This window comes from Mobula hypostoma, chromosome 28 (genome assembly GCF_963921235.1).
Source record: "Mobula hypostoma chromosome 28, sMobHyp1.1, whole genome shotgun sequence".
NCBI lineage: Eukaryota > Metazoa > Chordata > Chondrichthyes > Myliobatiformes > Myliobatidae > Mobula > Mobula hypostoma.
Genome location: NC_086124.1, coordinates 21360054 through 21379444, shown reverse-complemented (window position 1 = coordinate 21379444; position 19391 = coordinate 21360054). Strand labels below are relative to the sequence as shown.

General features: G+C 50.2%; 1 protein-coding gene across 2 annotated transcripts in view; it reads left to right on the top strand.

Moving 5' to 3' along the window:
* Positions 1 to 606: 606 nt before the first annotated feature.
* The window catches only part of LOC134339041 (synapsin-1-like), a 193779-nt gene continuing 174994 nt past the window's right edge, over positions 607 to 19391 (top strand). For both annotated transcript variants that reach the window (XM_063035311.1, XM_063035310.1), the window contains exons 1-2: positions 607 to 817; positions 1466 to 1792. In XM_063035311.1, coding sequence (XP_062891381.1) covers positions 1527 to 1792 — 266 coding nt within the window. In that variant the 5' untranslated portion in view covers positions 607 to 817; positions 1466 to 1526. The remainder of the gene's footprint in view (positions 818 to 1465; positions 1793 to 19391) is intronic.

Below are 19391 nucleotides of genomic sequence, written 5' to 3'. Positions count from 1 at the left end.
CCTCTCCCTCACCCCTTCCCTTTTCTAATTTATGAACTCTATTTCCCTTACTCCCACCCTACCTCTCCACCCCTCTCCTCTTCCCCTCCCCAACCCCTCTCCTTTCCCCACTCTCCCTCCTCCCAATCCCAGTCTCCCCTTCTCCATCCTCCCAACCTCAATCTCTCCCTCATCCCAACCTCAATCTCAACCTCTCCTTCTCTCTCCTCCCAACATTAATCTCAATCTCTCCCTCCCTCCAACCTTAATTTCTCCCTCTTCCTCCTTCCAACCTCAATCTTTCCCTCTCCCTCATCCTCCCAACCTCAATCTTTCCCTCTCCCTCATCCTCCCAACCTCAATCTCCCCTTCTCCCTCCCAACCCCAATCTCTCCCTCTCCTCCTCTTAACCTCAATCTCTCCCTCATCCTCCCAACCTCAATTTCTTACTCCCTCTCCCTCCTCCCAACCTCAATCTCCCCCTCTCTTTTCTCTAACCCTTCCCATTGCTGCCCGGCCGGGTGAGGGAGCCCGAGAGCCAGGCCGCTCGCCCGCTCCACCCCGCTGGGCTCCGGCAACGGCAGCGACAGCCCCGCCTGCTCGCAGCTCCGCTCCGCACCGTCACAGTGCTGCGGGCGGCTGCAGAGGAGGCTGCACTCTCTCCCGCCTCTGCATTCAGCCCGGCCCGGTGGAGCCGAGGACGGCGGCCCCGCTGCCCTACGTGGGAGCTGTCGGCTGGCGAGGCATCGCCCGCTGCCCGCGCTTCGACTTGGTCCCTGCGCTGTCTCTCTCCGGGCGAGGATGCGTGGTACTCAGCTCCTGATGCAGTGATTTTACAGTCAGTCATCTTCATACTCCCTCCTCCCCCCTCGGCCCTCTCTCTCCTTGTCGTCACCTCTCCATCCCTCCTTCGGGCTCGCCTCTCTTCCTCCCAGTCTCTCTGCATCCTTCCCTCGCTCTCATCTCCTCTCCCTTCACCTGCATCCCCCCTTCTCCCTCTCTCCGTATCGTGCTATTTCATCCTCTCCTTCTGCAACACCCACCCCCTCATTCGCTGTTTCCACCGGAATCATTCTGTCTGTCTCTTTCCCTCTCTCTCTGCCTCATTTCTCCCCGTCTGGTTCCTCGTCTCTCTGCCTCGTTCCCTCCCTCTCTCCCTCTCTCTCTCTCTTTCATTCCTTCTCTGCCTCATTCCCTCTCTGCCTTAAATTCTCCCTCTAAATTTGTCTTCTCCCTCTCCCTCTAAATTCGTCCCCCCCTCTCCATTCCCCACTCTCTCCCTCTCAATTCCCCACTTTCTCCCGCTAAATTCACCCTCTTCATTCATTCTCTCTGCCTCGTTCCTTCTCCTCTCCCTCTCTCTGTCTTCCCCATCCCTCTCACTCATCCTCCCTCCCTCTCTCTTCCTCATTCTGCCTCTCTGGCTGCCTCATTCCCTCACCCTCTCTCTCATTCCTCCTCTCTCTGTCTCGATCCCTTCCTCCAGTTGGGACTTCGTTTGACCCCTAGCCCTCGAACGTCTGACTCGCCTACACCGCCTCGCCACCATGAACTACCTTCGCCGCAGACTGTCCGACAGCAACTTCATGGCCAACCTGCAGAACGGCTACATGACTGACATGCAGAGAGCGGAGCCTCCGCCGGCGCCGCCCCCAGCCCCGCAGGCCCCGCCCTCGGCCGCCGGCGGCTTCTTCTCGTCCATCTCGAACGCGGTGAAGCAGACGACGGCGGCGCTCAGCGACCAGGTCAGCGGCGGCGGCGGTGGAGGCCGGGCCCGGACCCTGCTGGTCATCGATGGGCCACACACCGACTGGTGAGTGCTCACACAGCCCGTGACACGCACACACACAGCTCCCGTGATACACACACGCCCCAATTCACACCCTGTCCCAATTCACACACATGTCCCAATTCACTCACCTGTCCCGTGATACACACACGCCCCAATTCACACATCTGTCCAGTGATACACACACATGTCCCAATTCACTCACCTGTCCCGTGATACACACACGCCCCAATTCACACACACTGTCCCAATTCACACACCTGTCTCTTGATACACACACACTGTCCCAATTCACACACATGTCCCAATTCACACACACTGTCCCAATTCACACACCTGTCCCCTGATATATACGCACTGTCTCAAATCACACACCTGTCCCCTGATACACACACACTGTAGCAATTCACACACACTGTCCCAATTCACACACACTGTCCCAATTCACACACCTGTCCCCTGATACACACATACCATCCCAATTCACACACCTGTCTCTTGATACACACACACTGTCCCAATTCACACACATGTCCCAATTCACACACATGTCCCAATTCACACACACTGTCCCAATTCACACACCTGTCCCCTGATATATACGCACTGTCTCAATTCACACACCTGTCTCCTGATACACATGCACTGTCCCAATTCACGCATCTGTCCCTGATACACACACTGTCCCACTTCGTACACCTGTCCCCTGATTCACACACCTGTCCCAAAATACACACGTCCCAATGCACACACCTGTCCCAATTCACTCACCTGTCCCCTGATACACACACACTGTCCCAATTTGTACACCTGTCCCCTGATACACACACTGTCCCAATTCACACACCTGTCCCCTGATACACACATACCATCCCAATTCACACACCTGTCTCTTGATACACACACACTGTCCCAATTCACACACATGTCCCAATTCACACACACTGTCCCAATTCACACACCTGTCCCCTGAAATATACGCACTGTCTCAATTCACACACCTGTCCCCTGATACCCACACACACTGTAGCAATTCACACACCTGTCTCCTGATACACATGCACTGTCCCAATTCACGCATCTGTCCCTGATACACACACTGTCCCACTTCGTACACCTGTCCCCTGATTCACACACCTGTCCCAAAATACACACATGTCCCAATGCACACACCTGTCCCAATTCACTCACCTGTCCCCTGATACACACACACTGTCCCAATTTGTACACCTGTCCCCTGATACACACACTGTCCCAATTCACACACCTGTCCCCTGAAATACACACACTGTCTCAATTCACACACCTGTCCCCTGATACACACACGCTGTCCAAATTCACACACCTGTCCCCTGATACATACACACTGTCCCAATTCACACACCTGTCCCCTGATACACACACACTGTCTCGATTCACACACCTGTCCCCTGATACACACACACTGTCCCACTTCATACACCTGTCCCCTGATACACACACATGTCCCAATTCACACACCTGTCCCCGATACACACACACTGTCCCAATTTGTTCACCTGTCCCCGATGCACCCACTGTCCCAATTCATACACACTGTCCCAATTCACACACCTGTCCCCTGATACACACACACTGTCTCGATTCACACACCTGTCCCCTGATACACACACTCTGTCCAAATTCACACACCTGTTCCTATATACACACACAATGTCCCACTTCGTACACCTGTCCCCTGATTCACACACCTGTCCCAATTCACACACCTGTCCCCTGATACACACACTCTGTCCAAATTCACACACCTGTCTCTTGATACACACACTGTCTCAATTCACACACCTGTCCCATGATACACACACACTGTCCCAATTCACACACCTGTCTCTTGATACACACACACTGTCCCAATTCACACACATGTCCCAATTCACACACACTGTCCCAATTCCCACACTTGTCCCCTGATATATACGCACTGTCTCAATTCACACACCTGTCCCCTGATACACACACACTGTCCCAATTCACACACCTGTCTCCTGATACACATGCACTGTCCCAATTCACGCATCTGTCCCTGATACACACACTCCGTCCAAATTCACACACACTGTCCCACTTCGTACACCTGTCCCCTGATTCACACACCTGTCCCAAAATACACACATGTCCCAATTTACACACCTGTCACAATTCACTCACCTGTCCCCTGATACACACACACTGTCCCAATTTGTACACCTGTCCCCTGATACACACACACTGTCCCAATTCACACACCTGTCACCTGATACACACACATGTCCCAATTCACACACACTGTCCCAATTCACACACCTGTCCCAATTCACACACCTGTCCCCGATACACACACACTGTCCCAATTTGTATACCTGTCCCCTGATGCACCCACTATCCCAATTTGTACACCTGTCCCCTGATACATACACACTGTCCCAATTCACACACCTGTCCCCTGATACACACACACACATCCTAATTCACACACCTGTCTCTTGATACACACACACTGTCTCAATTCACACACCTGTCCCATGATACACACACACTGTCCCAATTCACACACCTGTCCCATGATACACACATACTGTCCCAATTCACACACATGTCCCAATCCACACACACTGTCCCAATTCACACACCTGTCCCCTGATATATACGCACTGTCTCAATTCACACACCTGTCCCCTGATCCACACACCTGTCTCCTGATACGCACACACTGTCCCAATTCACACACCTGTCCCTGATACACACACTCTGTCCAAATTCACACACACTGTCCCACTTCGTACACCTGTCCCCTGATTCACACACCTGTCCCAATTCACACACCTGTCCCAATTCACTCACCTGTCCCCTGATACACACACACTGTTCCAATTTGTACACCTGTCCCCTGATACACACACTGTCCCAATTCACACACCTGTCGCCTGATACATACACATGTCCCAATTCACACACACTGTCCCAATTCACACACCTGTCCCCTGAAATACACACACTGTCTCAATTCATACACCTGTCCCCTGATACACACACGCTGTCCAAATTCACACACCTGTCCCCTGATACACACACACTGTCTTGATTCACACACCTGTCCCCTGATACACACACGCTGTCCAAATTCACACACCTGTCCCCTGATACACACACACTGTCCCACTTCATACACCTGTCCCCTGATACACACACATGTCCCAATTCACACACCTGTCCCCGATACACACACACTGTCCCAATTTGTTCACCTGTCCCCTGATTCACACACCTGTCCCAATTCACACACCTGTCCCCTGATACTCACACATGTCCCAATTCACACACCTGTCCCCTGATGCACACACACATGTCCCAATTCACACACCTGTCCCCTGATACACACACACATCATAATTCACACTCCTGTCCCCTGATACACACACGCGTCCCAATTCACACACCTGTCCCCTGATACACACACACATCATAATTCACACTCCTGTCCCCTGATACACACACGCGTCCCAATTCACACACCTGTCCCCTGATACAGACACATGTCCCAATTCTCACAACTGTCCCCTGATACACACTCATATCCCAATTCACACACCTGTCCCCTGATACACACACACACTGTCTCAATTCACACACCTGTCCACTGATACACACACATGTCCCAATTCACACTCCTGTCCTCTGATACACACACACGTCCCAATTCACACTCCTGTCGCCTGATACACGCACACATCCCAATTCACACACCTGTCCCCGATACAGACACACGTCCCAATTCTCACACCTGTCCCCTGATACACACTCATGTCCCAATACACACACCTGTCCCCTGATACACACACACACACTGTCTCAATTCACACACGTGTCCCCTGATGTACACACACTGTCTCAATTCACACGCCTGTCTCCCGATACACACACTAATCCCAATTCATACACACGTCCCAATTCACACACCTGTCCCCTGATACACACACACTGTCTCGACTCATACACCTACACTGTCTGGATTCACACACCTGTCTCCTGATACACACACTGTCCCAATTCACACACACCGTCCCAATTCACACATCTGTCCCTGATACACACACTGTCCCAATTCACACACCTGTCCCCTGATACACACACTCTGTCCAAATTCACACACCTGTTCCTAGATACACACACACTGTCTCACTTCGTACACCTGTCCCCTGATTCACACACCTGTCCCAATTGACACACCTGTCCCGATTCACACACTTGTCCCAATTCACACACATGTCCCAATTCACACACATGTCCCATTTCACATGCCTGTCCCAATTCACTCACCTGTCCCCTGACACACACACTGTCCCAATCCATACACCTGTCTCCTGATACAGACACATGTCCCAATTCACACACCTGTCCCCGATACAGACACACGTCCCAATTCTCACACCTGTCCCCTGATACACACTCATGTCCCAATTCACACACCTGTCACGATACACACACACACTGTTTCAATTCACACACGTGTCCACTGATACACACACATGTCTCAATTCACACACCTGTCCCCTGATACACACACATATCCCAATTCATACACACGTTCCAATTCACACACCTGTCCCCTGATACACACAGACTGTCTCGACTCACACACCTGTCTCCTGATACACACACTGTCCCAATTCACACACACTGTCTCAATTCACACATCTATCCCTGATACACACACTGTCCCAATTTGTACACCTGTCCCCTGATGCACCCACTGTCCTAATTCACACACCTGTCCCCTGATACACACACACTGTCCCACTTCACACACCTGTCCCCTGATGCACAGACACATGTCCCAATTCACACCTGTCCCCGATACACACACATGTCCCAATTCACACGCCTGTCCCCTGATACACACACACGTCCCAATTCACACACCTGTCCCCTGATACAGACACACGTCCCAATTCACACACCTGAATTCTCACACCTGTCCCCTGATAAACACTCATGTCCCAATTCACACACCTGTCCCCTGATATACACACACTGTCCCAATACACACAGCTGTCCCCTGATATACACACACATCTCCCAATTCACACACCTGTCCCCTGATACAGACACACACCCCAATTCACACACCTGTCCCCTGATACAGACACACGTCCCTATTCACACACCTGTCCCCTGGTACACACACACTGCCCCAATTCACACACCTGTCCCCTGATGCACACACACATGTCCCAATTCACACACTGTCCCAATTCACACACCTGTCCCCTGATACACACACACATCCTAATTCACACTCCTGTCGCCTGATACACACACACGTCCCAATTCACACACCTGTCCCCTGATACAGACACACGTCCCAATTCTCACACCTGTCCCCGATACAGACACACGTCCCAATTCTCACACCTGTCCCCGATACAGACACACGTCCCAATTCTCACACCTGTCCCCTGATACACACTCATCTCCCAATTCATACACCTGTCCCCTGATACACACACTGTCCCATTTCATACACTTGTCCCTGATACACACACTGTGCCAATCTGTACACCTGTCCCCTGACACATACACACTGTCCCAATTCACACACCTGTCCCCTGATACACACACACTGTCCCAATTCACACACCTGTCCACTGATACACACACATGTCCCAATTCACACACCTGTCCCCTGATACACACACACATCCTAATTCACACTCCTGTCGCCTGATACACACACGTCCCAATTCACACACCTGTCCCCTGATACACACGCATATCCCAATTCATACACACGTCCCAATTCACACTCCTGTCCCCTGATACAGACACACGTTCCAATTCTCACACCTGTCCCCTGATACACACTCATGTCCCAATACACACACCTGTCCCCTGATACACACACACTGTCTCAATTCACACACGTGTCCACTGATACACACACATGTCCCAATTCACACACCTGTCCCCTGATGTACATACACTGTCTCAATTCACACAGCTGTCTCCTGATACACACGCATATCCCAATTCATACACACGTCCCAATTCACACTCCTGTCCCCTGATACACACACACGTCCCAATTCACACACCTGTCTCCTGATACAGACACACGTCCCAATTCTCACACCTGTCCCCTGATACACACTCATGTCCCAATTCACACACCTGTCCCCTGATACACACACACACACACTGTCTCAATTCACACACGTGTCCACTGATACACACACATGTCCCCTGATGTACACACACTGTCTCAATTCACACACCTGTCTCCTGATACACACACATATCCCAATTCATACACACATCCCAATTCACACACCTGTCCCCTGATACACACACACTGTCTCGACTTACACACCTGTCTCCTGATACACGCACATCTCCCAATTCACACATCTGTCCCTGATACACACACCTTCCCAATTCACACACCTGTCCCCTGTTACACACACTCTGTCCAAATTCACACACCTGTTCCTAGATACACACACACTGTCCCACTTCGAACACCTGTCCCCTGATTCACACACCTGTCCCAATTCACACACATGTCCCAATTCACACATGTCTCAATTCACATGCCTGTCCCAATTCACTCACCTGTCCCCTGATACACACACTGTCCCAATCCATACACCTGTCTTCTGATACAGACACGCGTCCCAATTCACACACCTGTCCCCTGATACAGACACACATCCCAATTCTCACACCTGTCCCTTGATATACACTCATGTCCCAATTCACACTCCTGTCCCCTGATACACACACACACTGTCTCAATTCACACACATGTCCACTGATACACACACATGTCCCAATTCACACACCTGTCCCCTGATATACACACACTGTCTCAATTCACACACCTGTCCCCTGATACACACACATATCCCAATTCATACACATGTCCCAATTCACACACCTGTCCCGTGATACACACAGACTGTCTCGACTCACACACCCATCTCCTGATACACACACTGTCCGAATTCACATACACTGTCTCAATTCACACATCTGTCCCTGATACACACACTGTCCCAATTTGTACATCTGTCCCCTGATGCACCCACTGTCCCAATTCACACACCTGTTCCCTGATACACACACACTGTCTCGATTTACACACCTGTCTCCTGATACACACACATGTCCTAATTCACACACACCGTCCCAATTCACACATCTGTCCCTGATACACACACCTGTCCCCTGATACACACACTCTGTCCAAATTCACACACCTGTTCCTAGATGCACACACACTGTCCCACTTCGTACACCTGTCCCAATTCACACACCTGTCCCAATTCACCCACCTGTCCCCTGATTCACACAATGTCCCAATTCACACACATGTCCCAATTCACAGACATGTCCCAATTCACATGCCTGTCCCAATTCACTCACCTGTCCCCTGATACACACACTGTCCCAATCCATACACCTGTCTCCTGATACAGACACACGTCCCAATTCACACACCTGTCCCCGATACAGACACACGTCCCAATTCTCACACTTGTCCCTGATACACACTCATCTCCCAATTCAAACACCTGTCCCTTGATATAGACACACTGTCCCAATTCACACATCTGTCCCCTGATACACACACTGTCCCAATTCGTACACTTGTCCCTGATACACACTGTGCCAATTTGTACACCTGTCCCCTGACACATACACACACACTGTCTCAATTCACACACGTGTCCACTGATACACACACATGTCCCCTGATGTACACACACTGTCTCAATTCACACACCTGTCTCCTGATACACACACATATCCCAATTCATACACACGTCCCAATTCACACACCTGTCCCCTGATACACACACACTGTCTCGACTTACACACCTGTCTCCTGATACACGCACATCTCCCAATTCACACACACTGTCCCAATTCACACATCTGTCCCTGATACACACACCTTCCCAATTCACACACCTGTCCCCTGTTACACACACTCTGTCCAAATTCACACACCTGTTCCTAGATACACACACACTGTCCCACTTCGAACACCTGTCCCCTGATTCACACACCTGTCCCAATTCACACACATGTCCCAATTCACACATGTCTCAATTCACATGCCTGTCCCAATTCACTCACCTGTCCCCGATACACACACTGTCCCAATCCATACACCTGTCTTCTGATACAGACACGCGTCCCAATTCACACACCTGTCCCAATTTGTACATCTGTCCCCTGATGCACCCACTGTCCCAATTCACACATGTCTCAATTCACATGCCTGTCCCAATTCACTCACCTGTCCCCGATACACACACTGTCTCAATTCACACACATGTCCACTGATACACACACATGTCCCAATTCACACACCTGTCCACTGATATACACACACTGTCTCAATTCACACACCTGTCCCCTGATACACACACATATCCCAATTCATACACATGTCCCAATTCACACACCTGTCCCGTGATACACACAGACTGTCTCGACTCACACACCCATCTCCTGATACACACACTGTCCCAATTCACATACACTGTCTCAATTCACACATCTGTCCCTGATACACACACTGTCCCAATTTGTACATCTGTCCCCTGATGCACCCACTGTCCCAATTCACACACCTGTTCCCTGATACACACACACTGTCTCGATTCACACACCTGTCTCCTGATACACACACATGTCCTAATTCACACACACCGTCCCAATTCACACATCTGTCCCTGATACACACACCTGTCCCCTGATACACACACTCTGTCCAAATTCACACACCTGTTCCTAGATGCACACACACTGTCCCACTTCGTACACCTGTCCCAATTCACACACCTGTCCCAATTCACACACCTGTCCCCTGATTCACACAATGTCCCAATTCACACACATGTCCCAATTCACAGACATGTCCCAATTCACATGCCTGTCCCAATTCACTCACCTGTCCCGATACACACACTGTCCCAATCCATACACCTGTCTCCTGATACAGACACACGTCCCAATTCACACACCTGTCCCCGATACAGACACACGTCCCAATTCTCACACTTGTCCCTGATACACACTCATCTCCCAATTCATACACCTGTCCCTTGATATAGACACACTGTCCCAATTCACACATCTGTCCCCTGATACACACACTGTCCCAATTCGTACACTTGTCCCTGATACACACTGTGCCAATTTGTACACCTGTCCCCTGACACGTACACACTGTCCCAATTCACACACCTGTCCGCTGATACACACACACTGTCCCAATTCACACACCTGTCCACTGATACACACACATGTCCCAATTCACACACCTGTCCCCTGATGCACACACACACGTCCCAATTCACACACCTGTCCCCTGATACAGACACATGTCCCTATTCACACACCTGTCCTCTGATACACACACACCTCCCAATTCACACACCTGTCCCCTGATACAGACACACGTCCCAATTCACACACCTGAATTCTCACCCCTGTCCCCTGATACACACTCATGTCCCAATTCACACACCTGTCCCCTGATATACACACACTGTCCCAATACACACAGCTGTCCCCTGATATACACACACATGTCCCAATTCACACACCTGTCCCCTGATACAGACACACACCCCAATTCACACACCTGTCCCCTGATACAGACATACGTCCCTATTCACACACCTGTCCCCTGATACGCACACACTGCCCCAATTCACACACCTGTCCCCTGATATACACACACTGTCCCAATACACACACGTCCCAATTCACACAATTGTCCCCTGATACAGACACACACCCCAATTCACACTCCTGTCCCCTGATACACACACGCGTCCCAATTCACACACCTGTCCCCTGATACAGACACACGTCCCAATTCTCACAACTGTCCCCTGATACACACTCATATCCCAATTCACACACCTGTCCCCTGATACACACACACACTGTCTCAATTCACACACGTGTCCACTGATATACACACATGTCCCAATTCACACACCTGTCCCCTGATGTACACACACTGTCTCAATTCACACACCTGTCTCCTGATACACACACATGTCCCAATTCACACACCTGTCCCCTGATATACACACACTGTCCCAATACACACACGTCCCAATTCACACAATTGTCCCCTGATACAGACACACACCCCAATTCACACACCTGTCCCCTGATACAGACACACACCGCAATTCACCCACCTGTCCCCTGATACAGACACTTGTCCCAATTCACACACCTGTCCCCTGAAATACACACACTGTCTCAATTCATATACCTGTCCCCTGATACACACATGCTGTCCAAATTCACACACCTGTCCCCTGATTCACACACACTGTCTCGATTCACACACTTGTCCCCTGATACACACACGCTGTCCAAATTCACACACCTGTCCCCTGATACACACACACTGTCCCACTTCATACACCTGTCCCCTGATACACACACATGTCCCAATTCACACACCTGTCCCCGATACACACACACTGTCCCAATTTTTTCACCTGTCCCCTGATTCACACACCTGTCCCAATTCACACACCTGTCCCCTGATACTCACACATGTCCCAATTCACACACCTGTCCCCTGATGCACACACACATGTCCCAATTCACACAATGTCCCAATTCACACACCTGTCCCCTGATACACACACACATCATAATTCACACTCCTGTCCCCTGATACGCACACGCGTCCAATTCACACACCTGTCCCCTGATACACACACACATCATAATTCACACTCCTGTCCCCTGATACACACACGCGTCCCAATTCACACACCTGTCCCCTGATACACACACACTGTCCCACTTCATACACCTGTCCCCTGATACACACACATGTCCCAATTCACACACCTGTCCCCGATACACACACACTGTCCCAATTTGTTCACCTGTCCCCTGATTCACACACCTGTCCCAATTCACACACCTGTCCCCTGATACTCACACATGTCCCAATTCACACACCTGTCCCCTGATGCACACACACATGTCCCAATTCACACACCTGTCCCCTGATACACACACACATCATAATTCACACTCCTGTCCCCTGATACACACACGCGTCCCAATTCACACACCTGTCCCCTGATACAGACACACGTTCCAATTCTCACACCTGTCCCCTGATACACACTCATGTCCCAATACACACACCTGTCCCCTGATACACACACACACTGTCTCAATTCACACACGTGTCCACTGATACACACACATGTCCCAATTCACACACCTGTCCCCTGATGTACATACACTGTCTCAATTCACACACCTGTCTCCTGATACACACACATATCCCAATTCATACACATGTCCCAATTCACACACCTGTCCACTGATACACACACATGTCCCAATTCACACACCTGTCCCCTGATATACACACACTGTCCCAATACACACACGTCCCAATTCACACAATTGTCCCCTGATACAGACACACACCCCAATTCACACACCTGTCCCCTGATACAGACACACACCGCAATTCACCCACCTGTCCCCTGATACAGACACTTGTCCCAATTCACACACCTGTCCCCTGAAATACACACACTGTCTCAATTCATATACCTGTCCCCTGATACACACATGCTGTCCAAATTCACACACCTGTCCCCTGATACACACACACTGTCTTGATTCACACACTTGTCCCCTGATACACACACGCTGTCCAAATTTACACACCTGTCCCCTGATACACACACACTGTCCCACTTCATACACCTGTCCCCTGATACACACACATGTCCCAATTCACACACCTGTCCCCGATACACACACACTGTCCCAATTTGTTCACCTGTCCCCTGATTCACACACCTGTCCCAATTCACACACCTGTCCCCTGATACTCACACATGTCCCAATTCACACACCTGTCCCCTGATGCACACACACATGTCCCAATTCACACAATGTCCCAATTCACACACCTGTCCCCTGATACACACACACATCATAATTCACACTCCTGTCCCCTGATACGCACACGCGTCCAATTCACACACCTGTCCCCTGATACACACACACATCATAATTCACACTCCTGTCCCCTGATACACACACGCGTCCCAATTCACACACCTGTCCCCTGATACACACACACTGTCCCACTTCATACACCTGTCCCCTGATACACACACATGTCCCAATTCACACACCTGTCCCCGATACACACACACTGTCCCAATTTGTTCACCTGTCCCCTGATTCACACACCTGTCCCAATTCACACACCTGTCCCCTGATACTCACACATGTCCCAATTCACACACCTGTCCCCTGATGCACACACACATGTCCCAATTCACACACCTGTCCCCTGATACACACACACATCATAATTCACACTCCTGTCCCCTGATACACACACGCGTCCCAATTCACACACCTGTCCCCTGATACAGACACACGTTCCAATTCTCACACCTGTCCCCTGATACACACTCATGTCCCAATACACACACCTGTCCCCTGATACACACACACACTGTCTCAATTCACACACGTGTCCACTGATACACACACATGTCCCAATTCACACACCTGTCCCCTGATGTACATACACTGTCTCAATTCACACAACTGTCTCCTGATACACACGCATATCCCAATTCATACACACGTCCCAATTCACACTCCTTTCCCCTGATACACACACACGTCCCAATTCACACACCTGTCTCCTGATACAGACACACGTCCCAATTCTCACACCTGTCCCCTGATACACACTCATGTCCGAATTCACACACCTGTCCCCTGATACACACACAGACACACTGTCTCAATTCACACACGTGTCCACTGATACACACACATGTCCCCTGATGTACACACACTGTCTCAATTCACACACCTGTCTCCTGATACACACACATATCCCAATTCATACACACGTCCCAATTCACACACCTGTCCCCTGATACACACACACTGTCTCGACTTACACACCTGTCTCCTGATACACGCACATCTCCCAATTCACTCACACTGTCCCAATTCACACATCTGTCCCTGATACACACACCGTCCCAATTCACACACCTGTCCCCTGTTACACACACTCTGTCCAAATTTACACACCTGTTCCTAGATACACACACACTGTCCCAATTCGAACACCTGTCCCCTGATTCACACACCTGTCCCAATTCACACACATGTCCCAATTCACACATGTCTCAATTCACATGCCTGTCCCAATTCACTCACCTGTCCCCTGATACACACACTGTCCCAATCCATACACCTGTCTTCTGATACAGACACGCGTCCCAATTCACACACCTGTCCCCTGATACAGACACACATCCCAATTCTCACACCTGTCCCTTGATATACACTCATGTCCCAATTCACACTCCTGTCCCCTGATACGCACACACACTGTCTCAATTCACACACATGTCCACTGATACACATACATGTCCCAATTCACACACCTGTCCCCTGATATACACACACTGTCTCAATTCACACACCTGTCCCCTGATACACACACATATCCCAATTCATACACATGTCCCAATTCACACACCTGTCCCGTGATACACACAGACTGTCTCGACTCACACACCCATCTCCTGATACACACACTGTCCCAATTTGTACATCTGTCCCCTGATGCACCCACTGTCCCAATTCACACACCTGTTCCCTGATACACACACACTGTCTCGATTTACACACCTGTCTCCTGATACACACACATGTCCTAATTCACACACACCGTCCCAATTCACACATCTGTCCCTGATACACACACCTGTCCCCTGATACACACACTCTGTCCAAATTCACACACCTGTTCCTAGATGCACACACACTGTCCCACTTCGTACACCTGTCCCAATTCACACACCTGTCCCAATTCACCCACCTGTCCCCTGATTCACACAATGTCCCAATTCACACACATGTCCCAATTCACAGACATGTCCCAATTCACATGCCTGTCCCAATTCACTCACCTGTCCCCTGATACACACACTGTCCCAATCCATACACCTGTCTCCTGATACAGACACACGTCCCAATTCACACACCTGTCCCCGATACAGACACACGTCCCAATTCTCACACTTGTCCCTGATACACACTCATCTCCCAATTCATACACCTGTCCCTTGATATAGACACACTGTCCCAATTCACACATCTGTCCCCTGATACACACACTGTCCCAATTCGTACACTTGTCCCTGATACACACTGTGCCAATTTGTACACCTGTCCCCTGACACATACACACTGTCCCAATTCACACACCTGTCCGCTGATACACACACACTGTCCCAATTCACACACCTGTCCACTGATACACACACATGTCCCAATTCACACACCTGTCCCCTGATGCACACACACACGTCCCAATTCACACACCTGTCCCCTGATACAGACACACGTCCCAATTCACACACCTGAATTCTCACCCCTGTCCCCTGATACACACTCATGTCCCAATTCACACACCTGTCCCCTGATATACACACACTGTCCCAATACACACAGCTGTCCCCTGATATACACACACATGTCCCAATTCACACATCTGTCCCCTGATACAGACACACACTCCAATTCACACACCTGTCCCCTGATACAGACACACGTCCCTATTCACACACCTGTCCCCTGATACACACACACTGCCCCAATTCACACACCTGTCCCCTGATATACACACACTGTCCCAATACACACACGTCCCAATTCACACAATTGTCCCCTGATACAGACACACACCCCAATTCACACACCTGTCCCCTGATACAGACACACACCGCAATTCACCCACCTGTCCCCTGATACAGACACTCGTCCCAATTCACACATCTGTCCCCTGAAATACACAAACTGTCTCAATTCATACACCTGTCCCCTGATACACACACGCTGTCCAAATTCACACACCTGTCCCCTGATACACACACACTGTCTCGATTCACACACCTGTCCCCTGATACACACACGCTGTCCAAATTCACACACCTGTCCCCTGATACACACACACTGTCCCACTTCATACACCTGTCCCCTGATACACACACATGTCCCAATTCACACACCTGTCCCCGATACACACACACTGTCCCAATTTGTTCACCTGTCCCCTGATTCACACACCTGTCCCAATTCACACACCTGTCCCCTGATGCACACACACATGTCCCAATTCACACAATGTCCCAATTCACACACCTGTCCCCTGATACACACACACATCATAATTCACACTCCTGTCCCCTGATACACACACGCGTCCCAATTCACACACCTGTCCCCTGATACACACACACATCATAATTCACACTCCTGTCCCCTGATACACACACGCGTCCCAATTCACACACCTGTCCCCTGATACAGACACACGTCCCAATTCTCACAACTGTCCCCTGATACACACTCATATCCCAATTCACACACCTGTCCCCTGATACACACACACACATGTCCCAATTTACACACCTGTCCCCTGATGTACACACACTGTCTCAATTCACACACCTGTCTCCTGATACACACACATATCCCAATTCATACACACGTCCCAATTCACACATCTGTCCACTGATACACACACATGTCCCAATTCACACTCCTGTCCTCTGATACACACACACGTCCCAATTCACACTCCTGTCGCCTGATACACACACACATCCCAATTCACACACCTGTCCCCGATACAGACACACATCCCAATTCTCACACCTGTCCCCTGATACACACTCATGTCCCAATACACACACCTGTCCCCTGATACACACACACACTGTCTCAATTCACACACGTGTCCCCTGATGTACACACACTGTCTCAATTCACACACCTGTCTCCCGATACACACACTAATCCCAATTCATACACACGTCCCAATTCACACACCTGTCCCCTGATACACACACACTGTCTCGACTCACACACCTACACTGTCTGGATTCACACACCTGTCTCCTGATACACACACTGTCCCAATTCACACACACCGTCCCAATTCACACATCTGTCCCTGATACACACACTGTCCCAATTCACACACCTGTCCCCTGATACACACACTCTGTCCAAATTCACACACCTGTTCCTAGATACACACACACTGTCCCACTTCGTACACCTGTCCCCTGATTCACACACCTGTCCCAATTGACACACCTGTCCCGATTCACACACTTGTCCCAATTCACACACATGTCCCAATTCACACACATGTCCCATTTCACATGCCTGTCCCAATTCGTTCACCTGTCCCCTGACACACACACTGTCCCAATCCATACACCTGTCTCCTGATACAGACACATGTCCCAATTCACACACCTGTCCCCGATACAGACACACGTCCCAATTCTCACACCTGTCCCCTGATACACACTCATGTCCCAATTCACACACCTGTCACGATACACACACACACTGTTTCAATTCACACACGTGTCCACTGATACACACACATGTCCCAATTCACACACCTGTCCCCTGATATACACACAGTGTCTCAATACACACACCTGTCCCCTGATACACACACATATCCCAATTCATACACACGCTCCAATTCACACACCTGTGCCCTGATACACACAGACTGTCTCGACTCACACACCTGTCTCCTGATACACACACTGTCCCAATTCACACACACTGTCTCAATTCACACATCTATCCCTGATACACACACTGTCCCAATTTGTACACCTGTCCCCTGATGCACCCACTGTCCTAATTCACACACCTGTCCCCTGATACACACACACTGTCCCACTTCACACACCTGTCCCCTGATGCACACACACATGTCCCAATTCACACCTGTCCCCGATACACACACATGTCCCAATTCACACGCCTGTCCCCTGATACACACACACGTCCCAATTCACACACCTGTCCCCTGATACAGACACACGTCCCAATTCACACACCTGAATTCTCACACCTGTCCCCTGATAAACACTCATGTCCCAATTCACACACCTGTCCCAATACACACAGCTGTCCCCTGATATACACACACATCTCCCAATTCACACACCTGTCCCCTGATACAGACACACACCCCAATTCACACACCTGTCCCCTGATACAGACACACGTCCCTATTCACACACCTGTCCCCTGGTACACACACACTGCCCCAATTCACACACCTGTCCCCTGATGCACACACACATGTCCCAATTCACACACTGTCCCAATTCACACACCTGTCCCCTGATACACACACACATCCTAATTCACACTCCTGTCGCCTGATACACAAACACGTCCCAATTCACACACCTGTCCCCTGATACAGACACACGTCCCAATTCTCACACCTGTCCCCGATACAGACACACGTCCCAATTCTCACACCTGTCCCCTGATGCACACTCATCTCACAATTCATACACCTGTCCCCTGATATACACACACTGTCCCAATTCACACATCTGTCCCCTGATACACACACTGTCCCAGTTCATACACTTGTCCCTGATACACACACTGTGCCAATTTGTACACCTGTCCTCTGACACATACACACTGTCCCAAT